This window comes from Rana temporaria, chromosome 3, assembly GCF_905171775.1.
Source record: "Rana temporaria chromosome 3, aRanTem1.1, whole genome shotgun sequence".
NCBI lineage: Eukaryota > Metazoa > Chordata > Amphibia > Anura > Ranidae > Rana > Rana temporaria.
This window is the reverse complement of record NC_053491.1, coordinates 159,452,420-159,477,748: the sequence shown is the minus strand read 5'-3', so window position 1 is coordinate 159,477,748 and position 25,329 is coordinate 159,452,420. Positions and strand designations below refer to the sequence as shown.

At 41.8% G+C, this 25,329-nt stretch overlaps 1 protein-coding gene across 1 annotated transcript in view; it reads right to left on the bottom strand.

The window, feature by feature from the left end:
- SLC13A1 (solute carrier family 13 member 1) overlaps positions 1 to 25,329 on the bottom strand; it is a 106,553-nt gene that overhangs the window by 13,015 nt on the left and 68,209 nt on the right. The window contains exons 8-14 of the mRNA XM_040343716.1: positions 12,262 to 12,416; positions 11,113 to 11,232; positions 9,697 to 9,795; positions 9,515 to 9,616; positions 5,041 to 5,144; positions 3,063 to 3,172; positions 448 to 609 (exon numbers count right to left, since the gene is read on the bottom strand). Of these exons, the coding sequence (XP_040199650.1) occupies positions 448 to 609; positions 3,063 to 3,172; positions 5,041 to 5,144; positions 9,515 to 9,616; positions 9,697 to 9,795; positions 11,113 to 11,232; positions 12,262 to 12,416 (852 nt within the window). The remainder of the gene's footprint in view (positions 1 to 447; positions 610 to 3,062; positions 3,173 to 5,040; positions 5,145 to 9,514; positions 9,617 to 9,696; positions 9,796 to 11,112; positions 11,233 to 12,261; positions 12,417 to 25,329) is intronic.

Here is a 25,329-nt window from a genome sequence, read left to right as displayed (position 1 = left end):
AGGTGGCTAGTGAGTCTAAAGGGAAGTCCGGAAGTTTGGGAGACAGTAGGCTGGAGAATCCTGTTGAGGCCAGGAGTGGGCCAGGTTTAGCAGGTACTGCAAGGCTAAGTAAGCCTAGGAGCCAGGAGGCTTGGCATTTTGGTTATATGAACATTTCTGGAGAAGAACCCCTGCGTGGGAATCCTGTGTGTGAACTGTTATTTTGTTTCTTTTCAAAAAAAATGGGCTGCCATGCCCTCAAACCTAACATCTGACTGCTGTGGACTCGCATTTACCACTTGAGTTAAACCCCCCAATGTTTTCAAAAGCTATACAATATATGCTAATGTTTACAAATATATTGTGAACATTAAGAATAATATATATATGCATTATTATATCCTCTAACAAATCAAAATCATGTTGCAATTTTTGCAATGACCATAAATATGACTTTTTCCAACTCACCAATGGAGCCAATATAGGTAAGAATATGGTAATTGTTGCAGGATTGCTAGCAACTTCAGTCACCGAGGTCACAATTACACATGCAATGAGAACCACACTCCAAATTGGTAATGAGCCAAGTGGAGTCATCTTGCTCCCTATCCACTGTGACAGTCCAGAAACCTGCAATGGCATAATCAAAGATCAATGACACATACAATATTTTTTTTCCTCTTTTAGGCTAGGTTCACACTAGAATTTCGTTCAGGAAACATTCATTCTGTGCATGTCGCCTGCACTGTGTTTGAAACGCACTACAGTTGCGATGTGCAGCAGGTGTCAGCTAAAGGAGAAGTACAGCCAAAACTCATTTTGCTGTAATTCTCCTGTGGAGCACAGGAGTGCAGTTTGTTTTGCACTCCCGTGACCCGTTTTCAGCAGACAGTGGGCTGAAGTTGAAGTCAGAGACGGTCCAGGCTCAGGAAAGATCGCAACCATATGGCCAGGATCCAACCAGGAGCCTGGACTGGCACCCAGTTCAGCCTCTCAGTGAGCCGTTCAGAGCCTGAGCTGGCCACTCCCGCTTCCGTCCTCTCCATAGCCCAGTGTTCCAGGGAGAATGGGGGGGACAGAGCAGAGAGCTTGTGATTGATAGTCACCAGATCTCTGCTCAGGGAGCTTTGAGAATCGAGCAATCAGCGATGTTTGATCGCTCAGTTCTCAGTGTTAAAGTCAGCGGGGGACAGATGCAGAATCGGACCGATGCTTTATCTACCTAGGTAAGTATGATTCCAAAATAAAAATGAATCCCATACTTCTCTTTTAATGAATCCATCCATATCGCATGGTGCAAGAGTACCATACGATCCAGTTGCAGTGCGTTTCCAAAAGTAGTGCATGCAAAATGAATGAACTTAAACTGCAGTGCACTGAATCGCATGTGAATCACACAAAAATGCACAGTGCATTCTCGTGCAATTCATAGTGTGAGACACGGCTTAGCTAATGGGCCAGATTCAGAGAGAGATACGACGGTGTATCTCCTGATACACCGTCGTATCTCAGAGTTAGGCCGGTCGTATCTATGCGACTGATTCATAGAATCAGTTACGCATAGATATGCCTAAGATCCGACAGGTGTAACTGTGTTACACAGTCGGATCTTAACTGCACATTTAAAATGGCCGCTGGGGGCGTTCTCGCTGATTTACGGCGACGATATGTAAATCAGCGAGATACGCCAATTCACAAACGTACACGGGCCCGACGCAGTCACTTTACGTCGTTTACGTAAGCGGTTTCCCGGCGTATACTTACCCCTGCTTCTATGAGGTGCAGCCAATGTTAAGTATGGCCGTTGTTCCCGCGTCAATTTTTTTTTTTTTACGTCATTTGCGTACGTCGATTCACAAAACCGCTCGTCGCAAGTTACGCTCACGCCGAAACCAATGACGTCCTAGCGAAGTCATTGGAAGCAATGCACGCCGGGAAAATTTGCGGATGGCGCATGCGCAGTTAAATCAGCGCTGGGACGCGCCTGATTTAAATGCTACACTCCCCCTAGCCGCGGAATTTGAATTCCGCCGGGGGATTTAAGATACGCCGCCGCAAGTTTGGAGGTAAGTGTTTAGTGAATTACCCACTTGCCACTAAAACTTGCGGCGGCCGGTCTTAAATCAGATAGATTACGCGGAACTAAAGATCCGCTGATCTTTCTGAATCTGGCCCTACATGTTCAGATGGCTGTTTTTCACTTTTGACTCTTGTAGAGTGTATGTACAGCCAAAACCCTCTGTTTTGTTTATCCTTTGCTGCTGTGTATATGCAACAGGATGTAAGCGGAAATCTCTACAAAGTGAGGAGAATTCCCCGGTTAAAAAGTTGTGATCACAGCAGGTGTCCATATTGGAAAATCTTCTTGCCTCCACTCGTACGGGTGACAGATTTAGCATTTTGGATTTTTCACCATTTTCTGTCTCACTGACAGTGGTCATCAATACAAACAGAAATAAGAGAATCTACCCAGCAGGTACGCAAGACGCAGTAAAATGCAGACGGAGGCTCCAATCCTTAAACAATGCATCTAAAACAAAAAATGGCTTCATACTCTATTGTAAAAAGTGCTATGGTTCTGTAACTAGGAATATGTTGATTGTGTAAAATGTGCCAAAGTAAGCCCACCTGGGGAAAGGTGTTGTGGAGCAAGGACTGCAACATACGGTATGTTCCATTTGGCAGGATACAGTATTAGTACAAGCTTAGCAAACAAGAACTCTCCATGTTTTACAAATAACAGTCATCTGATGAGCACTTTAAGGAACACGTGCCAATTTTTCCCCTTTGATGATCGGGTGTATAGGCCTTAATTATAAAAAAAAAAATCACGTCTAAGCTTACATAACTCATTAATGTTCTGATTTGAATATCAAACTTTGCTGTTTCAGCGTAGATAGTGTTCATTTTGTAGCTTAAATAGAATTGAACCTTACTCATGTTAACTTCTTACTGAAGGAATAATATACCACAGAAATAATCTCAAAAATGAAAAGAAAAACATTTGGAGGAAACTGAAAACATATTAGTAAACTGCTTTTAATCATTAATATGAGAATGACTAAAAGACAAAAACATATTACCTCACATCCTTCTGCCAATGCAAATCCACCACCAACAAGAATACCAATATCCCAAGGCATACAGGCCTGAAATTCTTTCCACGTGATGAGTGGGGCATAATCAAAAGAATCTGTTGAATGTAAGAAGAATCTCTATTACAAATAATGGGATTAAACTGCCAAGATCAACGCAAGTGAAAAAAGAACCTTGTTTTACAGGCACAAGAGCTTGAACTTCTGAATGCAATGTTACCAAGCTCTGGGAGGGTCAAGCAGTGTGTCTGTAATTTTTAATCTAAAGTGTAAAGTCTAGGGCTGTTACTGATCAAAATTTTTGTGTTCGATTAATCGTTTTTTTTTTAAATCGATTAATCGACTAATTTCGATTAATTATAACGCACATACAGATCCAACTACTTTTAGCTGATCTCCTCCTTGCAGGCTGATTCCCAGTGCAGCTACCAGCCACTGGGAAAATGGATAGCAAAGGCAATGGGAATAGCATTAAAACTCTTAAAGTCTTTAAGTAGGTAACAAAATAAATATTGCATTGGAGATAAAATCGATGTAGCTACATAAACTGTAAAAATGGTGCGAGTAATACTAAACGGTAGCAAAAGTAGCCAAGTATGATACTGGTATAAAAATGTGTACAATGATGCCACTGCTGAATCCAGATGAGGAGAGGTTAACATCAGTCCGTTGGCATGTAAATGTCCCATGAAGGGAACTATCACAACTCCCAGTGGATAGTTGTAGAATCCCAGGTTGATAGAGGGAAGTGTAACAGCCCTTGCATGTGGCAGATAGTAAGGTCCCGCCGGCATGCAGATATGAAGGCACAGCAAAGGAGCCCTTCAGATGGACACGGCAAGCCCCGCCCGGTGTCTGTGATGTCACCGGATCTCCGACTGAACTTCCTGAAGGCCCGGAAGCCGGCAGAGAGGTAAGTACCAATCAAAATAATTTTGATCGATCATGTGTGTACTGCCTGTGTCCTCTGGAGTGTGCACCTAAAACTATGTGGTGTGTGTACTGCCCGTGTCCTCTGCAGTGTGTACCTAAAGCTACATGGTGTGTACTGCCCGTGTCCTCTGCAGTGTGCACCTAAAGCTACATGGTGTGTACTGCCTGTGTCCTCTGCAGTATGAACCTAAAGGCACGTGGTGTGTACTGCCTGTGTCCTCTGCAGTGTGCACCTAAAGCTATGTGGTGTGTACTGCCTGTGTCCTCTGCAGTGTGCACCTAAAGCTACGTTGTGTGTACTGCCCTGTGTCCTCTGCAGTGTGCACCTAAAGCTACGTGGTGTGTGTACTGTCTGTGTCTGTGCTACTTTTTTTTATGATTTTTATCCATATTGCAGGGACCAGACATTACATTAAAGCCGCAAGCAGTTTTAAATTACTTTTTTTTTATAGTAATCTCATTTTGTGCAGGGACAGTTCTACAGTAAACACGTGGCACTTCACAGGCATACTATAGACACCCAGCAGGTACGATATTTAAAGGAATTTTTCATTGTTTTTTTTTTCACTTTAAGCATCATTAAAATCACTGCTCCAGAAAAAACGACAGTTTTTAAAATGTTTTTTCCATTGATACATGTTCTCTGGGGCAAGACCCGGGTTCTCAAAGACGTTTTACGACAATAACTTGCATATTAGGCTTTAAAATTAGCACTTTTGAATTCGAACGTTCGAGTCCCATAGACTTCAATGGGGTTCAAAACGTTTGCGCGAACGGTCGGTCTGTTCGAGGGCTCTGGTGCGAACCGAACGGGGGGGGGGGGGGGTGTTCGGCTTATCCCTAGTAGTTGGATATGAATTTTAGGAAAGTGGAAATTGACTGACTGATAAAATCTTTACATTTTCAAATTTGTATTTGAAATAGTTTTCCAAATAGTTTGAAAAAAGAGGCACATGCTTTATGTAAGGACTGTTTATGCATTTGACAAAATTAACTTCTGTGAAATCTGTTCCTTTTTAGAAGAATACTCAACTGTTATTGCCAGCGTTTTTTCTTTTCCAAGGATATGCGGGGATGATGAAGAAACAGAGACCCAACAGTAAAGCTGAAGTAGAGTCAGTAGCAAACCCACGGTAACTAGAAGTAAAATTGATTAATAAATTAAAATGACCCATTTACGGAAATGTTTTATAGAATGCTAAGACAGAGAAAGCAAATACATATTTTAACATAATGACTGTATGTGTTACACAGAAAGCCATTTCCCTTTATGATAAAAAATAAATAAAAATTGTGTTTATTATTGGTATACAGTGTAAACAATTTATGTAGTGCTTTACATATATTGTATAGCTTACAGTCTAAGGTCCCTAAACCACATGCATGCATACACATACTAGGGTCAATTTAGACAGGATCTAATAAACCTACCTGCATGTCTTTTGAAGTGTGGGAGGAAACCAGAGTATCTGGAGAAAACCCACACAGGAACATAGAGCACTGTTTTAATAGCATTACTTCCTATTAATTGTTCGTTTTGTCTTTATAAAACTGGCAGATTTCTTAAAAATTTGTTTGGCACAAACTCTTCAGAAAATGTAAAAATAAATGCTATTAATAGAGTACTGAAATGTTTTTAAATTTCTTAAATGTATTTTTTATGTTTACTTGAAATTCTTAGTTACTAGCAACCCTTTGCCGATAATACAAGACTGTTAGCCGAATAGCTTTAACTACTTCAATACTGGGCACTTTCACCCCCTTCCTTCTCAGACAAATTTTCAGCTTTCAGTGCTCTCGCACTTTCAATGACGATTGCGCAGTCATACAACGCTGTACCCAAATAAAATTGTTATCATTTTGTTCACACAAATAGAGCTCTCTTTTGGTTGTATTTATTCACGACTTTTATTTTTTGCGATATAAGCGAAAAAAAGTGTGGAAATGTGGAATAAAAATATACTTTCTTCTTTCTATTTTAAAAGAAATCCAATAAAATCAAATTTTGTCATATATTTAAGCCAAAATGTATTCTGCTACAAGTCTTTGGTAAAAAAATCCTGTTAAGTGTATAATAATTGGTTTGTGTGATCACGGACAGATGTACGCAGATGTTCATGTACAGATGTTCGCAGGAGATCACAGACATATGTGTGCAGATGATCATTGGGACATTTGATTTTACTGTTACATATATGGGGGACAGGTGTTTTTACTGTGTGGGGACATGTGTTTTGGGGACACTATTTTGGGGACTTTGTGTGGGCACACTAGGCAGGTGATCAGTGTGTAAAAATATGTAAAAAACAGCTCGTACTCACTGATCCCCGGCAGGCTGCAGATATCCTCTCTCCTCTCCTCACTGACAACTTCTGTGTGAGGAGAGCCGATCACCTAGAAACCGTCTCTCTGTTTACATCACATGATGGCTGTGATTGGACACAGCCGTCATTTGATCAGGAGGGCCTATAACAGAGCCCTCCTACCAATCAGAGATGCGGTGTACGGGTGACACAAGCACCTCCGGATCGCACCGATGCGCAGGCATGCATGTGCGATCCCCCTCCTTCTGAGGGACGTTCCTAAACGTCCACTCAGAAGGAGGAAGCACCCACACGGCTGTAAATATGCAGTGGCTGGGTGGAAAGTGGTTAAATAGTTCAGTATTCAGTAGACTCTGACATTATACCCTTTTACCTAGCCTCTGGAGATGTCAGCAAAGCCTTCCTGAAATCACCTGGGGAATCACTGTCAATACACCAAGGAGACAGTGCTTCCAGCAAATTCAAAGTGCATACATTTGCTTCCGCATAGACAATGGCACCAGATCTCTTTATCCACTTGAGCGAGATCTGGCATTCGCGTTATTGGTGAGCAAGCTAAAACCTTGTACACACAGGCAGAATGTCGGGAGACATTTGCCGGTTCAAAAAAAAGTTAAACATTCTGCCTGTGTGTATGTTGGTCTGTCTGACAGAAGTTTAGCTTCTGCCGGACATGCATGCTAGAAAACCAGCAGCCGACCGACTCCAATGGCAGAGAGTGCTGATCACAGTGTTCTGGCGGGGCTGTCCCCCTGTCAGAACACAATAGCTCAGTGGGGGAGATCGCTATACTGACCTTAGTGTGCATCTGGCTTAAAGGATCCAGCAAAAGACAGCCAACTCTCAATCATGTGGGGAAAAAAAGGTAGGCATGTGTTTGAAGATTAGTAAGACTACTAGACTAGGGGACAAAAAGGGAACAAAGTGTATAGGGAGTATTTTTTTTTTTTTTTAAGGGTCACAAGTTACTAGGAAGAATTATAAAGTACATTAGAATAAGTTTAATGATGGTGGTGCAAGATGGTGGCGCAAGAGTTATGTCAAAAGCTATTTTGGCTATGCTTCTCATATGGTTCACAGTAGTGCATTTATTTCTGCTAGCCGACGGCTGACGTCAAAGAGCTGCTCCAGGCTCTGGAAGGATCCTGACCATATTTTTTAGTTCCCTCCAGATGTCTGAGTGCACCCCTGAGAGCCTGAGCCAGCCGCTCCCACCTCCTCCATAGCCCAGCACTCTAGGGGCTACAGGCTGATGTGATCAATGATATTAACCAGCATCACTGGTTTGCTGGGTTTTGTCAGCCAGCCAGGGAGTTGTCATTTGCTATGAGAGTGGGAGAGGGCCCTTGGATTAGGTTATCTTATATTGGCAGGTTGCTGGGGTGTCATTCCTTAAGATTCTTTAAGAATCTACATCACTGGATCACTGGAAGTAATTGACCAAGAATTCACACTATGTTACTTTATTTAAATAAAAGGGCTTTGCCATGCTCTGGGTACATTTATAAAATTTCCCCACTCTGTCTGCTGATGCAACTAACCCCTCCCATCACCTTCATTCACCCACCTACAGTCCCGCGGACTCGATCAAGGATCCCTGCAATCGTCTCACGGAGGTATAGAGCTGGGAGATGCTTGTATAAACACGCATCTCCCCGCTCTGACTAGTGACAATGACACTTAGCTTTGTGTACTCGGAGTGGAGATCAATGTCATGTGACACAGAGCCCAACCCCCTACAGTAAGAAACACTATGCAGGGAACACTTAACCCCTACAGCTCCATCTAGTGGTTAACCCCTTCACTGCCAGTGTTATTTTCACAGTAACCAGTGCATTTTTATAGCACTGAACACTGTGAAAATGACAATGGTCCCAAAAATGTGTCAAAAGTGTCCGATGTGTCCGCCATAATGTTACAGTCATGAAAAAAATCACTGATCGAATTACTATTCTTGCTAGAGAAGAGACGCTTGAGAGGGGAAATTATAGCAATTTACAAATACCTTAATGGTGATCCCAGCCTAGGAAAAAATTATTCAGTCTCAGGGAGTGTAAAAGGACACAATGAGATTGGAGGAGAAGCAGTTTAAAATAAAGCAGCACAGGGGATTTTTCACTGTCAGGGCGATAAGGAGGTAGAACTCTCTTCCACAATTGGTGGTGTCAGCAGTGAGTATTGACATGCATCTTAGTGAACACAACATACAGGGATATTGGAAATGATTATCGACACTGACACACGTACACCTACACAGTTTGGACTGGATGGCCTATTGCAGGGATATGCAATTAGCGGACCTCCAGATGTTGCAAAACTACAATTCCCATCATGCCTCTGCCTCTGGGTGTCATGCTTGTGGCTGTCAGAGTCTTGCTATGCCTCATGGGACTTGTAGTTCTGCAACAGCTGGAGGTCCGCTAATTGCATATCCCTGGCCTATTGTCTATATTCAACGTTACCTACTATGTAATTATATACTTAAAGGGGAGTTCCAGCCTTTTTTTAAGTTTATTAAAAGTCAGCAGCTACAAAAAGTGTAGCTGCTGGCTTTTAATAAACAGACACTTACCTGCTCCACGGCTCCAGCTCCTCGCCGGCCGGGGCTCCGCTCCTCGCCCCCCCCTCGCCGGCCGGCGTCTTTATTCCTAGTGTGGGCACCCGGCAGTGACAGCTTTCGGCTTCACGGCTGGGCATCCACTGCGCATGCGCGAGCGGCACTGGGGAGGGGAGGGGCTGCAATAAGGCGATTAAGCTAATCGCCTTTACAGCCCCTCGGCGGAAGAAGGAAGTGGGACAGGAAGTCCCCTTCTCCTGAAGCCCCCACCCCCCCCCCCAAAAAACAATTACATGCCAAATGTGGCATGTAAGGGGGCGAGGAGTGGGTTAAGCGGAATTTCCATTTTTAGGTGGAACTCCGCTTTAACTATGGATGACAGCTCTAAGTCTGTTGAGGTTGCTGATATCACTTACAAGATGGCAGCACCCAGCAGCAGTCTCAGGCCTTTTGGATGTCTACATACGGGAGGCTTTCACAAGTTAATAACATGCATAAAATATGTTAAATGTGCACATAATCCTATGAAAAGATTTTTGTTGAAATGAATGGTCTTGTGACCAAGTCTCTTTCGGTAACAGAGCTGCAAATACTGATTAAATAATAAAGTTGGAAACAATCCTTACTTTGGAAATAGAGTGGACCACCCAGGAAAAAATCCGGGATCTCTTGTAAACCACAGCAGAGCCATCAGCAGAAAAAGAATGAAGGTCATGATTTCTTGATAGCTACAAAATAATGTTTACAGCTCTTTAGTATTCGTTATATGATTTCAACTATAATACCTACATATTTGTATTTAGCTTACCTGATAGGGCCAAGTTTTGTGTATTCGTCCTGGATGACTTTTGCTGAAGCCTTTTCTCGTTGTGATTTTTCTTTGCCACATCTAAACAACTCTTTAAAACTTAAAAGATACATATTCTGATTACAATTTTATTTCACTATAAATTTGGTATTTTGCTGTAGGATGAAAGGCTGAATACTGACAGAATGCTAAAAAGATGTATGTGCCACTTGTTTGGGGATTCTAATATGGGGAAAACTATTATTCAGGAATGAACATGAGTTTAGGTGTTGACTTGGACAAGAAGATATTTAAGTTTTTTTTATGCTACAAATTTGCTGTACACATCCCACCTGCCTTGCTAAATAAAAGTGTAGAAAAACCTACTTCTTGGGTGTCCCTGTCCCATGCATGGTTTACAGCTCATACCTGTCCCATTTACACCTTTTATATGCAAATATGAAATTATCTTCTGGTAAATTATAAACCATTTAAAATGAAAGCTAAAATAAAAGACAATCCCCTTCCACTTCTAAACTGGGCTGTGCTGTGCAGGAGATTACAAGACAGTAAATCAATGATAGATTTGATATACGCATACTAGCTATATTCAAAAATCTATTTGAGGCTTTTTTTTAAACCAGAAATATTATGTGTTATACATACAGTGGAACCTCGGATTACAAGCATAATCTGTTCCAGGAGAATGCTCGTAATCCAAAGTACTTGCATATCAAAGCGAGTTTCCCCATTGAAGTCAATGGAAACTAAAATAATTTGTTCCACATTGACTTCAATGGGATGCAGTATACCGCATACGGCCAGAGGCAGGGGGCACCGGAGAGCCTCAAACGGCTGAAAAGACCCGAGGACACTTCGGCTGACCTCGGTAAACCTCAGAAAGACTTCCTACCCGAGATTTGCTGAGGTCAGCCGTGCTGTCAAAAGGCCTTTCCGTGCATTTCCGATCTGTGACGTTCGGCTCTGCTCGGCTCCAGTGCACCCCCACCTCAGGCAAAAAGCGGTACTGAACACCGTTTTGGCCTGAATCATGCTCATATTGTGAGACAACACTCGCAAACCGAGTCACGATTTTTTTAAATACAGTGCTCATTTTGCAAAACGCTTTTTAACCACGTTACTTGCAATCCGAGGTTCCACTGTATATTGTCAGGAGTTCGGCTTAAAGGCCCGTACACACGATCAGACTTTCCGTCAGGAATTTTGTGATGGCAGGATGTTGTCGGATAATCCGACCGTTTGTCTGCTCCATCGGACATTTTTTATCAAAATCCGACAACAAATGATGGAAATACAATCGTGTGTGCGAGTCTTTATTCTTTAATATTTATTCTGTGTGCAAACTCTACTGTAATTAACATTATTTAGACCTGTTTCTTTATTACACAGCTCTCAACATAATTGAAATTTCCTTACTTGAATCCTAAGAAGAGCCATTGCAGCCATAGCCATGAAAGCAGGATCAGAATGATACTGACTGGAAGGCAAAGCACGAACCACGTTCCAAAATTTATATCTCTACTCAAAGGATAGCGCCTAAAAAAAAAAACAGCAGACAAATGATAATGCCACCTTTTGTTTAATAGAATTAGACAAAATGACAACTTGATCAATGCAGCCACTCTCAGGAAGGATAATCATTTTAAGGAAACATCATTTACTAAGGTAGTAGAAGTGATATTAATGCTGAACTCCAGGCACAAAATGTTCATTTAACTTTATCCCCCAATAGCTACAATAGGTTTGATTTGTGTGAAAACCCAAATATTACTTTGTAACACAACAGTGACATCATCACTTGGAGAGCTGTATGTTTGGCCCAAGTCCATTGACAACAGATTGTCAAAAGAAGAAGAAGAAAGTGCAGAGCTGACCAGGCTTACCTACAGAAAGCTGCTGCATAGAAGCAAAAATGCAGGACTTCATGCTGAGTTATTGCACATATGTTAAGATAATACACATAGAACACCAAGATTTAACTAACTGTACAATTGCATTTGCATTAAGACAATGTTAGTTTTTGCCTGGAGTTCAGCTTTAAATATAATGTGATGTAGTTATTAGTCTTGTGAGTTGAAGTGTGCAAAGAACATAGAGCACTAGACAGCAGAAATCTAATTTTCTTAGATGACTCATTCTTTCTTAAGTTAATTTCCAACCATTCTGCTGCAAATGCTCAACTTAGCCTAAACATGCTAATTTAAAGTAGTCTGTTAGACTTTTGGACGTTCATATGCATGGCCCATTTCCTCTTAGGAGCTGTGCACTGCAAATTTTATTTTGAAGAAGCTGCAAGTCCACAATATCCTTGCAGAAATAAATTATTTAAAATAAAAATCACCATTCACAGGTGTCAGTAAATAGTTGGTGTCTGTGCATGCATGGGGAGTTAGGTGGAGTTGGGCACTTCTGGTTGATAGCAGATAGGGATGAAAACATTGATGCAAAAGGTTTTTTATTTATTTTTTATTTTTTTAGCACTGGTTCTGCATTGTAAATGATGTCGGCCACAGAAAACAGTCACATAACTTGAAATTATGGGTGAATGCTAAAATGTATACTTACGTTTGGAACTGTTCAGCGAATATCAAGTTAGTAGATGTACCAGTAATTGTGGTCAGGCCACCAAGTGTGGATGAATAAGCAATACACAAACACATTGCTTTGCACATCATATGATTCTTTTTGCTTCTGTATCTGTCTTCTGAAACGGATTGAGTCTGCATTGAAAACAAAGATAACGACTACCTGTAAATTACCTCTCTATTAAAAAGTATACTCCTCTTTAATGCAATAAGTCTTAAAAAATTTCCATGAAAAAGTGTACTCCTTCACATGTTCTGTAGAATATAAAAAGAAAAGAGCACTCCTTGTTTTCAGTTGACTTCTGGAGATTTCTTGCGCCTTTTGAGATTTACATGCTCAGTGAGCATTTCCTTTCCCTGTATCTTCTACTCTCCTTCAAAGCTCTCCTTTGCAGAAGAAAGCCTTCCGTCTCCTGTCAGCAGTCCAGAGGGGTTCCTTCGCACAACTGACTTTATACCTTCTTGTTTATAGTTGTGCTCATAAGTTTATGAAGAATTTACGACTTCTTGGCCATTTTTCAGAGAATATGAATTATAACACAACAACTTTTCTTTCACTCGTAGTTCGTGTTTGGCTAAAGCCATTCATTATCAATCAACTGTGTTTACTTTTTTTTTTAATCATAATGAGAACAGAAATTACCCAAATGACCCTGATCAAAAGTTTACATACCCTGGTGATTTTGGCCTGATAACATGCACACAAGTTGATACAAAGGGGTTTTAATGGCTATTAAAGGTAACCATCCTCACATGTAATCTGTTTGCTTGTATTTAGTGTGTGTGTATAAAAGGTCCATAGGTTTCTGGACTCCTGACACCCTTGCTTCTTTCATCCAGTGCTGCACTGACGTTTTTAGGTTTTTGAGTAATGGGGTAAAGCAAAATAATTGGCAAAGGATCTGTGGGAGAAGGTAGTTGAACTGTATAAAACAGGAAAGGGATATAAAAAGATATCCAAGGAATTGAGAATGCCAATCAGCAGTGTTCAAACTCTAATCAAGAAGTGGAAAATTAGGGGTTCTATTGAAACCAAACCACGGTCAAGAAGACCAACTAATATTTCAGCCACAACTGCCAGGAAAATTGTTCGGGATGCAAAGAAAAACCCAAAACATGTGGTGTGGCTGTTTTAAGATGCACAATAAGGAGTCACTTGAAGAAAGATGGGCTGCATGGTTGTGTCGCCAGAAGAAAGCCATTATTACACAAATGCCACAAAGAATTCAGCTTACAATACGCCAAACAGCACAGAGACAAGCCTCAGACCTTATGGCACAAAAAAGTAATTTGGAGTGATGAGACCAAAATTGAACTTTTTGGCCGCAACCATAAAAGCTTTATTTAGAGAGGAGTCAACAAGGCCTATGATAAAAGGTACACTATTCCTACTGTGAAACACAGAGGAGGATCGCTGATGTTTTGGGGATGTGTGAGCACAGGAAAGTTGGTTAAAATTGTTGGCAAGATGAATGCAGTATGTTATCAAAAAATAATGGAGGAACATTTGCATTCATCAGCTAGGAAGCAGCACATGGGACGTACTTGGACATTTCAACATGACAATGATCCAAAACACAAGGCCAAGTTGACCTGTCATTCGCTACAGCAGAATACAGTGAAGATTCTGTAGTGGCCATCTCAGTCTCCTGACCTCAATATCATTGAGCCACTCTGGGGAGATCTCAAACAAAACGAGTAAACACATAATACATGAGTTCAGCCAAACACTAACCATGAGTGAATGAAAAGTTGTTGTGTTATCATTCATATTCTCTGAAAAATGGCCAAGAAATCATAAATTCTGCCAGGGTATGTAAACTTATGAGCACAACTGTATGTACCACTCACCTCTCTGCTCCTTTCCCTTCTCCTGCAGGCTGATCACACACAAAGAGAGACTGCAGATAAACCACATGCCTTGACAACAGTGTAGCATTACTCCAATGCATATATTGTATGTATGAAAATTAAATTCAACAACATGGCATAATTTAATTCTCATAAATATGAAAATTGTTGGCACAGATCACAAAAAGCATTACCATGAAGAGGACTATAGGAAGATCCCATCATCTCTTAGACAGATATGAATGGATGTGGAGCTTTGCAAAAGAGGCATAAATAATGGAGGATTGGGGGGTCCAAAATCCCCCCAGAGCATCAATGGTGCAGCTTCTGCTGTATGCTAGCACTGACAGCAGACATTTAATTCCTTCTCTGTTCAGTCACATGACACAAACGGGGGAGGACGTCCCCTCGTTCTGAACTTCCTGATGAGTGTGTTTCATATAGAAGGAAGATTTGTAGTATGGGTGTAGGAAATCTGTACTATGGGAAGTTGTACTGAGGGGATCTGTACTAAGGTGGGGGGACTGTGTTGGGGGGCTGTACTAAGTAGGGGGAGATCTGTACTAGGGGAGCTGTACTGGGGGAGATCTGTACCAGGGGTATCTGTACTGGGGGAAGATCTGTATGTGGGTGAAGTTGTACTGGGGAGAATCTGTACTGGGGGAGCTGTATTGTGGGGAAGATCTATACTGGTTCTGTACTCCTCACACTGGCATGTGATTTTGACCCTGCACTCTGTGCACTCTGTGTGTTACACACTCCTGACCCTGGTGCTCTATGTATACGTCTTACTTGCAAGACTTACTTACTGTATGATCATGTCGTATTAAAATTGATCTAGGCTATACACTGGAACAAAGCTAGATTAAAAAGCACCTATGGTAAAAGAGTGCTCACACTTGTGTCACTGTGGGTTCCCTTTGCACTTAATGATTTTTAGGCCAGGTCAGCTTGACTTTAAAGAAACTATAATAGTTTCTGTGTTAATTTTTTAAATGTACTCCATGGGTTTGATTACTAAAGGCATATATGCTGTTCAATTTCCTTCGGAAGTTGTCCTTTGCAGGGGTTATTTTTCCCAGAAGTTAGTAAATGAGGTGAAACACTGCTGACTTCCATCATTCAGTCATGTGCAGACAAAAAGGCTTGTTTTGTATTCTCCTTGCATGCAATTGAATATTCTATGCAAAAAAAACTACAATCACTCTGTGGAAAATTCCCTTGCAAAGTGAACAGCCTATTTGCCTTTAGTAAATCAACCCCTATGGCATTTACGATTTGATGCCATGCTTGCTCTACAGGTCTACTAATCACTTTAAGCTGTTATTCTGTTTGACTTATGACTTAAGATAAAACATGTGTATGTACTTTTGTATTGTTTAATATTTTTAAATCTGCCATTTTTAATTAAATAACAACAGTTTATTATGCCTTTAATGTCATTGTTTAGTCATGGCTTCTATGATTAAGCCCCCAAAAGGGTGAAACGCATCTTACACTCTTACAAAACAGAGTCATGTCTGTGTTCAGACGGCTGACATTTTTGTTCTACTGGAGCCTGACACTTGCCGATCCAACTGATCCAGGTTTGTGGGGCAATTGAGTGGTACTATTTTCATTATTTTGGGCTACAAGTGGCAACAAGTGGCAATTTCATCTAACATTACCTCAGAATGGTCCACTGTTGTCACAGTATAGAATGGGCAAAATCATCAAATACAATATAAGTACATTAAAGCACATTTCCCAAAATAAAATACCATATGGAATACCACACAGTGCCCTTTCATTTAGGTTATATGACAGTTGAACTCATAAATTGTAATACCATCTCATAACCAATATCAGATAGCATGCACTCTGGTAAGCAAAACATTGTAGGAAACAATAGACCTCTTCCTATTGGAAGAACGGAAAGCGGAAATTACCAGGGAACCCACACCTTTTCACATGATGTAATAAAACAGTTTTGAACAATGGAAACTAGAACGAAAGGAAATGGATTTTCAGGTAGAATCATTTCTGCGTATTATTCATTGATAAGCTGCAGCACACAAGCACATTTCTAGATCAATTATATGTAGTTTAAACCATAAAAAAACAATTTTGATAATTTCTTGTCCCATAAAAATTTACGATGCTTGTTCCCCAGTTTTTAAATGGTAGCGGGAATCTGGCAGATTTTTAAGGTTTGGTGTGACAAATGTGACAGGGATATACTTTACCGCACCCTTAGATACCATTTTCTACTAGTCAGGCTTGTGACTTTTCAGTTCGTTTTTGTCAGTCAGTTGGTTGGTGTTTATGAATACTCCGGTAGGGCGCAGTGTAGCATAGTTGCCAACAAAAAAAATCTGAATTTGAGCTGGGTAGCTTATATTTGTGAATTAGTAATATTAATTAAGAAAGACAGCAGCGCTGCCAGCATTGAACACTATTTGTGGAGCACATTCCTGATACTAAATAAAACTATGTGTCCTGGTGGCAAATCTGTTGCAAATTTCAAAGAAAGAAAAGCTGGTGATGTACAAAATAAGCACAGTATTAGAAAAAAAAATTGGCCATGGTTAACGTGTAACGCTTTCTTCCGGGAACTACTATTACTAAACAGAAAGGCTAACGAATGTGGTTTAATTCTAAAACCTGAAATGTCAGAAATGTCCTTCACTGGTTACTACAACTGGAATACAAAAATTCTCATTGCAGACAAACAGAGCTCCTGACAAACACAATATTCAGTAGTAATACATGTTGCTGGCCATGAAGTAAATATAATGTACAACTTAGATGAACCCATACATCAAGGGACATTCCTCAAGAAATATGCTTTCTATTCTTTGAATTTATTTGCAGGAAATACAAATAGTTCTGCAAGCCTCTTTCATTTTGCTCCTGCAGTTTTCATATGTATTACCCTGCAAATGAGGTATTATGTTCCTCATAAATAAGCAGACATTGATTTACCTGCCACTGTTGATAAGTCAGATATTTTAGTTTATTCAAGAGTGACCACAAGAATGTATATGTAAACACTCAAGTCGTTTGGGACTCTAGTAGCATAATAACATACAAGACAATCACACTTTATAAGTGTGCTATATTATAACACAAGAAATTGTAATAATGTTACGTGATTTCTGTCACAAACAATGTGGGGACTCTAAGCACCTGTCAGATATTTGGGTCTGAGCAGTTGTCAGTCTAGGATATCCAAGGACAGCAATGATGGGGCTTGTAGTTCTATAAACTGACAATGCTAGGAGTTGTAGTTCTTCAGAGGCTGTACACAAATGCTAATACTTTCAGTTAGGCCTTATGTACACTGCAGCTGGTAAACGGATGTTTAGGAGCAGTTGGGCGTTTTTTTTTTCAGCAGCCCCTGAACTCTCCTTATTTTACAAAAGAGAGAGAGAGAGAGAGAGAGAGAGAGAGAGAGAGAGATTATGGATTATGGAAATAGATTATCTTGTAAAAGTAGGAGTGACATCATCACTGTGCTGTACATAAAGCAGAGCTGTGGAAGGGAACCAGCAGAGGTTTAATATCTATGTACATGGGCATAACATAAGGGGTTGCAGGGGTAACAATCGCAACCCTGCCCCTAGCTCCAGGGGGCCCCAGCAGCCTCCTTGTTATATTATCATTCCTCCACAAAGTCCAGCTCCGATCTGCCCTAGGGCCCCACTGCCACACTTCAGTACTGGGCTTCTACTTTGCCTTCCACAGTCCACACCCCTCCATTGGCTGGGGAGAAGCTGTGAGGCATTTCCTGAATGAAGAGGAGCACAAGGTGAGAACAGCCCAGGATGAGGAAGTGTCTGTGCTGTGTGCTGGCAATATGGAATGGTAACCATGCTTAGCGAGGCAAGAGGAGGAGAGTGCTGTCCTATAGCGACGATGAGACTGATGTCACTGGTGAGGTAAGACACCGCTCAGTGTCTCCTAGTCACCAGCTGGGATTCTTTGTACCCCCCACCCAGGGATGTCCGCTTACCCCACTTCCCTGACAACTGGGGAAAAGGCCCACACCTCTGGGAGGTGACCTTCCCCCAACACTTGCCAACGCTCACAGAGAAACCTTCAGAAATTGCTAAAACAAACCCTTAACACCTCCTCAGGGGGCCCCTAAAGGGCTGCAGGCTCCAGATTTTGTGTCACATGGTTTTGCCCTCCCAGATCTAGGGTGCCACCCCCCCCCCCCATCCAAAGCCTCCTGACCACCCCCCTCTGCCCTGGATTTTATGCCCAACTGCTGAGCTCCTTTCCCATTACAGCACTATATACTGTTCCTCCTTTGCAGGGCTGAAATTACATTAATTTACAACACAGCCAGTTAGCCATGACTTGCACAGGGTGTATCTGCCTACTGAAACTACACTGCCGTTCTGACCAGAGAACTTCACAGGTCAGAAGGGAAACATAAAAGCCAGAAACACCCTGTGAAGACTGACAGACTGTGTGTAAAGGAATGTGATTTCAGCCCTGTGTAGTGTGGGAGCTGTATACAGTTCTGGGATGGGAAAGGAGCTCTGCCAAGTGACCTGCCAGGGGTCCCTGTTCTCTGATTCTCCAGCGGTGATCCCTGTCCTCTTTTTCTCCAGCGGTGATCACTGTCCTCTGATTCTCCAGCGGTAATCCCTGTCCTCTGATTCTCCAGCGGTAATCCCTGGCCTCTGATTCTCCTGCGGTAATCAATGTCTTCTGATGTAAAGAGGAACTCTGGGAACTCAAATCTCTTAAGCAAGTTTGAGTATCTTGGCGTGCAGTGGATGTATCTGCATGCACAGTGGAAGTGGTGGGTGGAAATGGAGGGGGGCCAGGTCAACTTTTGCATAGGGGCCCACAAGCTTCAAGCTACGCCTCTGTCTATGTGTATATAGATAGATTAGCAGAGGAAAGGTGATACTAGCTGTGGGTTATGGGGGCTGCACACCCCTGATAACAACTTAATAGAAGGAAAAGGTACCCCAAGGGGCTTTGAGTTGCAGAAAACAATTATAATGGGTTCAAAAGTTGAAGAAATTATTTATTAAAAAGGTACATAGTGAGAAAAGGCGTTCTGATGGGATCAAGACATGAGTTCCAGAATAAAATAGAGTTCATGTAACAATGAAGTAGGTAAACTCAGACGCTTTTCGACCTTTGATAATGGAGGTCTCTTCAGGGGGAAAAGATTGAAAACATGAACTTTGGAAAAAGATACATATAAATGATATTTGTTAAAACAAAAAACAAACATATAAATATTATACACTAGAATATATACAATCATTGTTCGCCATATTCATATTCACTATTCAATATGGCAAACAATGATTCTATATATTCTACTGTATAATATTTATATGTTTTTTTGTTTTAACAAATATCATTTATATGTATCTTTTTCCAGAGTTCATGTTTTCGAACTTTTCCTCCTGAAGAGACCTCCCCTATCAAAGTTTGAAACACGTTGGGGTCTCTAGCACAAGTTTACCTACTTCATTGTTGCATGAACTCATATGGTTGTATCTATTCATATGTATATATTTTTATATTGTATTCTGGAACTCATGTCTTGATCCCACCAGAATACCTTTTTAAATAAATAATTTCTTCAACTTTTGAACCCATTATAATTTTTTGCTGCAACTCAAAGCCCCTTGGGGTACCTTTTGCTTCTACGGTATATAGATAGATATACTGTATATAACTTGTTGTAGCACCTAGGTTTTCAGTAGATAAGCATATTGTAAAAAATAAAAATACATAATAACTGTATGTAAGTGTTGTGCCGATAAATGATATCAGCTTGTTTGGCTTTACAATGTTTCTAATCTTTGTATAGTTAGGTGTCAAAGATATTCAGATTGACATTGTTATAATGAACTTGTTTGGGTTCAAGGTAGCTAAGATTAGTTAGGGTTGATAAACTGTGGATCATGTCTCAAACAGTAATAGTGACATTTAGGCTTGGTTCACACTGGTGCAATGCGGAAAACTCTGTGAATTCAGTGCGGGTTCCCGATTCGCGCCTACCTCCCAGATGGTTGGACGCACACAATTTTTGGTTAGCATTTTTTTGAATTTGCCACTATCCTAGCAGGCCATGCTGGACAGTTTTGTTTGCCTGTTTTGCATCTGCCTGTTTTTGTTCTGCTGGCCCATCAACTGGCAGCAACTGGTACGTGGACCCACACATGTTTCAGGTCACACTCTCGAACTTATCTTCAAACTAGATGTGGATATCAACACACTGGAAAATGAGCCCCTACCCTGGACAGATCACCATGCAATCAAATTCAAAATCACTATAAACGCCCTCTTAAGAAAAATGACAAACCCGTCAACAACACACTGGACAAGATCCCAGAAGAAGTTCCATTCGGAACTCTTCAAAACTACATTATGGAACAAAATAAAAACAACAGAACAATGTCAAACAGCAGCGGAAACGCTCAATTCAATCAACAAAGCAGACAGACAGCAGACATAGTAGCTCCGGAATGCAAAACGCTCATCCGGAAAAACAACTCCGGTTGGTTCAACAACGATCTCACGTTTCTGAAACAAGAGCGCAGAAGAGCGGAAGCAGCCTGGAGAAGAAACTCAACAGAGGGAAACCACATAATTTACAAATGAATCACCAAGAAATATCACAAAGAAATCTTTAAAGCAAAAAAAAAAATGTTTTCTAATATCCTCGCCAAAGCCCACAACTGTCCCCGCGAACTCTTCAATTTAGTTGCTCAGACCATGAATCCAGCCTGCCTAGAGGCTCCGAATTTTGAATCACAACATTTTTGCAACGAATTATCGGATTATTTCATTAACAAAATTGAAAATATCCGTGAAATTATTCAGCAAAAAAGAACCTCTACCCACCCAAAAAGGCAATATTAATACAAATATGCCACAATCGACGAAATTCACACTAAAAGCAATCTCCATCGACACCACCAAAAATATCGTTGGTGCCCTGCGCGACAGTACATCACCTAATGATATCATTCCCACTAAACTGTTGAAAGAATGTGCCGATATTTTGGCACCGGCTATCACACACCTCATAAACCAATCTTTTAAGGAAGGCATGGTGCCGACCTCCCTGAAACAAGGCATAATCAAACCCATCTTAAAAAAAACAGGGCTCAACCCCAAAGACCCAAACCATCGGCGACCCATAACAGGTCTAAACATCTTCTCCAAGGTAATGGAGAAAGCAGTAGTGCAACAGCTACAACACCATTTAGATACCTACAAACTACTGGATCCATTTCAATTGGGTTTTCGTCCTGGTCATGGAACGGAAACAGCACTTCTTAAAATATGGGAATGACGCTTTCGAAGCTGCAGATGATGGAGAATCTTGTCTCCTGGTACTCTTGGACCTGAGTGCAGCTTTTGATACAGTAGACCACAAATTGCTGCTGACCCGCCTAGCTGAAGTAGCTAGAGTGGCAGACTCGGATCTACCCTGGTTCTCCTCCTTTTTGGAAAACCGATCACAGATAGTAAAACTAGGTCCTTTCACTTCTAATATATGCATGGTGTCATGGAGTCCCTCAGGGTTCACCCTTGTCGCCCGTACTATTCAATATTTATCTCCGCCCCCTTCTCAAACTCATCAGTAATCAGAATCTACTCTACCATTCCTACGCGGATGACACCCAACTCTATTTCCGTATCAGAAACAAAAAGGATCATTATCTCGGACTAGAGAAATGCCTTACTCTGATAGAGAATTGGATGACGGATAGTTATCTTAAACTCAATGGCTCAAAAACAGAACTCCTTCTGTTTCACACCAACCAGAAAAGACTCGCTACAACAACATGGATGCCCCCGCCCATTTTGGGACAAACCATCACTCCTAGCACCAAAGTCAAAAGTCTTGAAGTCACTTTTGACTCCGACATGACAATGGATACACAAATAAGTTCAGTAGTCAGCGGATCCCACCATCTGCTGCGCCTACTACGTAGACTTATTCCATTTATCCCAAAAGAAGACATAGCAGCCGTGGTGGGAACCATAATCAACTCCAGACTCGACTATGCAAACGCCCTTTACCTCGGACTCCCAAAATACCAAATTGCGCGTCTACAAGTCGTCCAGAATACGGCGGCACGACTTGTAACAGGAAAAAAAAACATGGGAATCAATCTCTCCCTCCCTTAGGTCCCTTCACTGGCTGCCTGTAAAAGATTGAATCATATTTAAAGCGTACAAATGTGTACAAAACAGTGCACCCCAATATCAATGCGAAAAATTTAAATGTCATAACCCAAACCGCGTCCTCCGATCTACCAACCAAAATCTACTCCAAATACCCAAGGCCCGATACAAGTCCAAAGGAGAACGAAGATTTGCAGTCCAAGGACCTTGACTATAGAACGCTTTACCAACCAGCATCCGAATGGAAGGGAATCATCAGGCTTTCAGAAAAAAACTCAAAACCCATCTATTCTGAAGGCAAAAAATAGTAGGAAATGGATACCAAGCCCCTTGAGGCGATTCAGTTTGCATATGTAGCACTATACAAGTTTCTCACTCACTCACTCACTCATCATTGGATCCTTTACCCACAACTCCCGGGTGAGACGTCTCCGGCACCCACCGATGTGACTTTGGCACACAGCACCACGCTGTGAGCGTTCACAGCGTCTCCCCGCAGGGATGTAGTCCCAAGGGAGGGGTCGAGCAGGCTGACTAACCCCCAGCCAGAACAGCTCGGATGATGGGGGCAAGCTTACTGAGGAGAAACAGGAAGTGAGAAATTCAGACAAAGAAAGAAAACATTTAGAAGGGAAATCGAAGGAAAAGGTTTGTGAACCAACAATGCACTAGCTTAAATGAGCCTATTTAGAAAATAAAAAAACTAACCTTTTACAAACCCTTTAGGGGTACCTTTAAAGGTAAACTATAATGCATTCTATTTGCGTACACATTCTGATAATGTATAGCTTACCTTAAGCATTTTTTATGATTTTTATTTGTTTTATACATTTTCTAGAATGAGCAAAAAAAAATTATATCATACAACACACACTTTTTATTCATAACCCGTTTTATTTTAAAGGTCAGTGGATTCTCCCTCTAGCTGCTGATTATATATTACATGCTGCATTTACCACACTCATGAAGAGACTGATCAGATGATACAATAAACTACTTTTAGATTACAGTAAAACCTTGGTTTGAGAGTAACTTGGTTTGACAGCGTTTTGCAAAACAAGCAAAATCTTTAAATACATTTTGACTTGATATACAAGCAATGTCTTGATATAAGAGTAGTGTCATGTCACAACTGGGTATAAAAGAGAAGAGAGGTGCCTGTTATGCCCCATACACACGATCGGAATTTCTGTTGGGATAAACTCCGACTGATTTTTCAGACGGAATTCCGTTCAAGCTGTCTTGCATACACACTGTCACACCGAATTCCGACCGTCCAAAACGCGGTGACGTACAACACTATGACGAGCCAAGAAAAATTAAGTTCAATGCTTCCGAGCATGTGTCGACTTGATTCTGAGCATGCATGGTTTTTTCTCCGTCGGAGTTCCACACAGACGATCGGAATTTGCAATAGAATTCTGTCGGAATATCCAATGAAAAAATTCCATCTGACTTTTTTTATTGGACATTCCGATCGTGTATACAAGGCATAAGTGTAGCAATATGGTTACATTTAATGAAGGTACAACATTTATTAACATTTTTTTTTAAAAGCCTGTGACGTGCATAACACAACCCAAAAACTTTACCCGGTGCAGAAAAAATGCGCACACACATAAAGCGTGATACACAAAAAACTGTGACTGGTGCATCGTCAAATGGACCTCTGAAAAGGACCCAGCCCTGATCCCCCGGGGCGTTAGGCTCCAGACGGGGACTAAGGTAATCTGTGGTCCATGTAGCCGAAGCCGACATGGACCCAACTTCCTTGGAGGGTCTGCCGAAACAGAACCCTCCTCGGTGAGGCTCCCCCGAAGAAAGACCCCATGAGAGCAGGCGAACTAAGCCAGAAGGCCATGTCCACCTACTCCCAAGACTTTCAGGGCTTTCCCGGGGACCGGCACCCTAATCATCACACACAAGGTGTACAAACGTGCACCAACAAAAAAAGACGTAAAGTGACAAACACGAAAAAAGAAAGTGGGGGAGAAGGAAGGTGAGAGAGGTGAGTGGAAAGTGACCATCGTGCAATACGATAGCCGGCCCTCCGGCCAGGAAACAAAAATTCCTCTGGTCCCAGCCCAGGTGTGAAAAGTGTGTTTGTGGAGATCGTTGCGAAGGTGCCATACGATAAGTGCACCTCAAACACTCGTGCAATGTATTGCTACACTTAGAGGCGCCTCTCTTCTCTTCTCTTTTATACTCTGTAGCTCCTGCTGGATTTTGCTTCTAATCACCTTGTAAAGGCTTCCATTTGTGGATGGACATTTTATGGTTACACAACCTATCACATTTCTAAAATCTTTTTATATAGACCAGGGGTCCTCAAACTACGGCCCGCGGGCCACATGCGGCCCGCGGGGGACTTTAAACCGGCCCGCCCGTCCCTGACAGGCAATGCCGACCGGTTACACAGCAATCCCGCTGTGTCACGGAGATCTCCGTGACACAGCGTTAACAGTTCCGGCGCGCTGTGTTAAATGTCCCGCCCTCCTCCTCCTCCTAGAAGACTAGCTCGTGTGATAGAGCCAGCGTGCTGTCTGTCACACAAGCTAGTCTAGGAGGAGGAGGAGGGCGGGACATTTAACACAGCGTGCCAGAACAGTGGGGGAGCATCGTGACAGCCAGACTGACACAGCACAAAACAGTAAGGAGGCTGTGAGGTGCTTACAATGGGGGGGGGGGGCTGGCTTATTTTTAATGATAATGATGATGATGATGATGGGGGGGGGGTGACTTGCGATTGTGAGGGGAGCTAAAGTTAATTTTTAATAACGATGATGATGATGATTGGGGGGGGGGGGGGGGGGGGTGACTTGAGATTGTGAGGGGAGCTAAAGTTTATTTTTAATGATGATGGGGGGGGGGGGGGTGGCTATATTGTGAGGGGAGCTAAAGATTATTTTAATAATGATGATGATGATGGGGTGTGGGGGGGCTGGCTTGCGATGGTGAGGGGAGCTGATGGGTTTTTAATGATGATGAAGGGGGGGGGGCCTGGCTTACGATAATGATGGTGGGCGGGGGGGGGTTTAAA